The 3,085-nt window shown below is 55.9% G+C and overlaps 1 protein-coding gene across 1 annotated transcript in view; it reads left to right on the forward strand.

The window, feature by feature from the left end:
- Positions 1–3,085, forward strand: part of RSPH6A (radial spoke head 6 homolog A) — a gene marked incomplete at its 5' end in the record, with an annotated part of 8,777 nt that overhangs the window by 1,630 nt on the left and 4,062 nt on the right. Inside the window, 2 exons of the mRNA XM_021716949.1 lie at positions 992–1,136; positions 2,591–2,708. Coding sequence (XP_021572624.1) covers positions 992–1,136; positions 2,591–2,708 — 263 coding nt within the window. The remainder of the gene's footprint in view (positions 1–991; positions 1,137–2,590; positions 2,709–3,085) is intronic.

A 3,085-nucleotide genomic window follows, 5' to 3' on the forward strand; every position in this document is an offset into this window, starting at 1 on the left:
CCATCCACCCACTCACCCAACCACCCATCCACCCAACCGTCCACCCATCCATCCATCCATCCAGCCAGCCAGCCAGCCATTCATCTGTACACCCTTCCACCCAAACATCCATCCATCCAACCCTCCCTCCATCCAACCTTCCCTCCATCCAACCCTCCATCCATCCATCCATCCAACCATCCAACCCTCCATCCATCCAACCCTCCCTCCATCCAACCCTCCATCCATCCATCCAGCCAGCCAACCATCATCCAATCATCCATCCAACCTACCATCCATTCATCCAGCCAGTCAGCCAGTCAGCCATCTATCCATCCATTCATCCATCCATCCAACCATCATCCAAGTATTCATCCATCCATCCATTATGCTTTCATTTATTCAACAGACTATTGGTGGATAATCCCATCAGAAACCTGTGGGCCAGATGCATTTTCTATCACTTTTTTTTTTTACACTAAAAAGTACTGAGCTGAGTGCAGTGGCTCATGCCTGTAGTCCCAGCACTGTGGGTTGCTGAGGCAGGAGAATTGCTTGAGCCCAGGAGTTCGAGACCAGCCTGGGAAACATGGCGAGATCTCGTCTCTACAATAAAATTAAAAAATTAGCCAGGCATGGTGGTGTGTGCCTGTAGTCACTGCTACTTGGGAAGTTGAGGAGGAAGGATTGCCTGAGCCTAGGAGGTCGAGGCTGCAGTAACTGTGGGTGTGCCACTGTGCCCCAGCCTAGGTGACAAGAGTGAAACAAAAAAAATGAATGCATGAACAGGGTCCCACAGTCAGTGGGATGTAAGAGTCCCCACTCACCACAACAGCTTTCTGGGCCATTCCCTCACCTTAACTGTGTGACTAACCCTAACTTTTCTGCCCACCCCTGGGTCCCTGAGGACAGGGCCAGTGGTCCCATGTCCTGCCTGGCCCTTGACCTCCTCCCAGGATGCAGCTAGGTTCTGTGCCCTGGGGGCACCGCCTGACCTTCCCCTCATCCCCAGGGCCGATGCACTTGGGTGAACCCTTTGCAGAAGACGGAGGAGGAGGAGGAGCTGGGGGAAGAGGAAGAGAAGGCAGATGAGGGGCTGGAGGAGGTAGAGCAGGAGGTCGGGCCCCCGCTGCTGACGCCGCTCTCCGAAGATGCAGGTAAGCTCCTACTCTCTTGAGCACACCAGCCCGGTTAGGGGTTGGGAGGAAATGGAGGGACAAGGCCAGGCGTGGTGCTCACACCTGTAGTCCCAGCACTTCAGGAGGTCGAGGCAGGAGGATTGCTTGAGCCCAGGAGTTCAAGACCAGCCTGGGCAACATACCAAGACCTCATCTCTACAAAAAATTATTTTAAAGAATTAACCGGGTGGTGTGCACCTGTAGTCCCAGCTACTCAGGAGGCTGAGGTGGGAGGAGCGTCTGAGCCCAGGAGGTTGAGGCTGCAGTGAGTTATGATTGTGCCACTGCACTCAAGCCTGGGTGACAGAGTAAGACCTCGACTCAAAAAAATAAAATAAAAAAGGGAGGGGCAGCAAAAATGCTGGGGATCATTGCTCTGGTTTATCTCTCTCAGCCTTGGTTGCTCTCTCATCTATAAAATGGGCATCTGGCCGGGCTTGGTGGCTCACCCTGTAATCCCAGCATTTTGGGAGGCCAAGGCGAGTGGATTGCCTGAGCCCACGGGTTCGAGACCCACCCGGGCAACTTGGCGAGACCTCGTCTCTACAATAAATAAATAAATCAATCAGCCAGGCGTGGTAGCGCACGGCTGTAGTTCTGGCTACTTGGAAGGCTGAGGTGGAAGGATCGCCTGAGCCCAGCAGCTCGAGGCTATAGTGGCCGGGAGCATGCCCCTGCACTCCAGTCTGGGCGACAGAGTGAGACTCCAACTCAAAAAAAAATAAAATAAAACGGGCAGCCTCATGGGTTTATAAGAACACATCCATATTGGGAGCCACATCTGAGACATGGCAATTGCTCAGATCCTGGGATCCTTTTGATTCCCATGTGGGCTTGTGGGGACAGAGAGAGAGTTAGGGAGCCCTCCCCAAGAGAGGTGAGACAGAAGCTGGGTTTGATATGAATGGGCAGGAACTTCCTGAGGCTGGGGCCTGAGGCACCTGCAGGGAAGAGGAGGGAGAGGCTGGGAGTGATCGGGTGGACAGAACCTGGAGGATTTGAAGCCCGATTCTGAAAGCCCCAGAGTCCATGTGCTGCCCTCTGCACCCTGGTCCAAACCCATGGCTGACCTGGGAGGGGCATCGCAGTGGCTCCTGTGTCTGGGGGCCCCCTGGGGGCAGGCCCTCCGCAGGTGTGCGGCAGACATTCTCACCAGGCCTCATTGCCGGCCTGCGAAGGAGGCGGGGCGAGTCTCCCCATTTCCTGGGTGCCATTACTGAGGCTCAGACAGATGCAATAACTTCCTAGGGAGGAGTGGCCTGGAGCCAGGGTTCGAACATGGAAGGCCATGCCATTATGAGTTGTTGTGGCTCCCTTCCTGCTCCTCCAGGCCTCCCTCTTGGCGCTCTCCATTCTTCCGGGGGGTGGTGCAGGGTGTGGAGACCCCCTGACCCTGCTGTTCCCCTCACCTCCCCACCCCCACCCCACTGCAGAAATCATGCACATGTCACCCTGGACCGCTCGCCTGTCGTGCAGTCTCTGCCCGCAGTACTCCGTGGCCATCGTGCGCTCCAATCTCTGGCCAGGAGCCTACGCCTACGCCAGTGGCAAGTAGGTCTTCTCCCAGGCCCTTCCAGCAGGAGAATTCAGTTTCTCAGGGCTTCTTCAAAGCCTGGTCAGGCTGGGCAGCTCACCAGGGTGGGCCAGCATTGGGAATACCTCCTCGAGGAAGCCCCCGGGACTAACCCCTTCACGCAGCTCCCAGGGTTTTCACCTGGGCTAACGTGGGAACTCCCAGATCCACAGTGTGGGTCCCTTGGAAGAGAGAATGAAGGGTCAGAGAGGGAGAGGGCTGGTCCAGGGTCACACAGCTCATGTGGGATTCAAACCTGGATCTTGACCCTCTGACCACAGAGGCACAGTCTCATCCTGTGGGAGCTAACTCCTTCCCTGGGGTCCCCTGGACAGTTTCTCCCATTTGAAGGGTC

This window comes from Carlito syrichta, unplaced genomic scaffold (genome assembly GCF_000164805.1).
Source record: "Carlito syrichta isolate Samal-C Ts95f unplaced genomic scaffold, Tarsius_syrichta-2.0.1 Scaffold106380, whole genome shotgun sequence".
In the NCBI taxonomy this organism is placed as follows: Eukaryota; Metazoa; Chordata; class Mammalia; order Primates; family Tarsiidae; genus Carlito; species Carlito syrichta.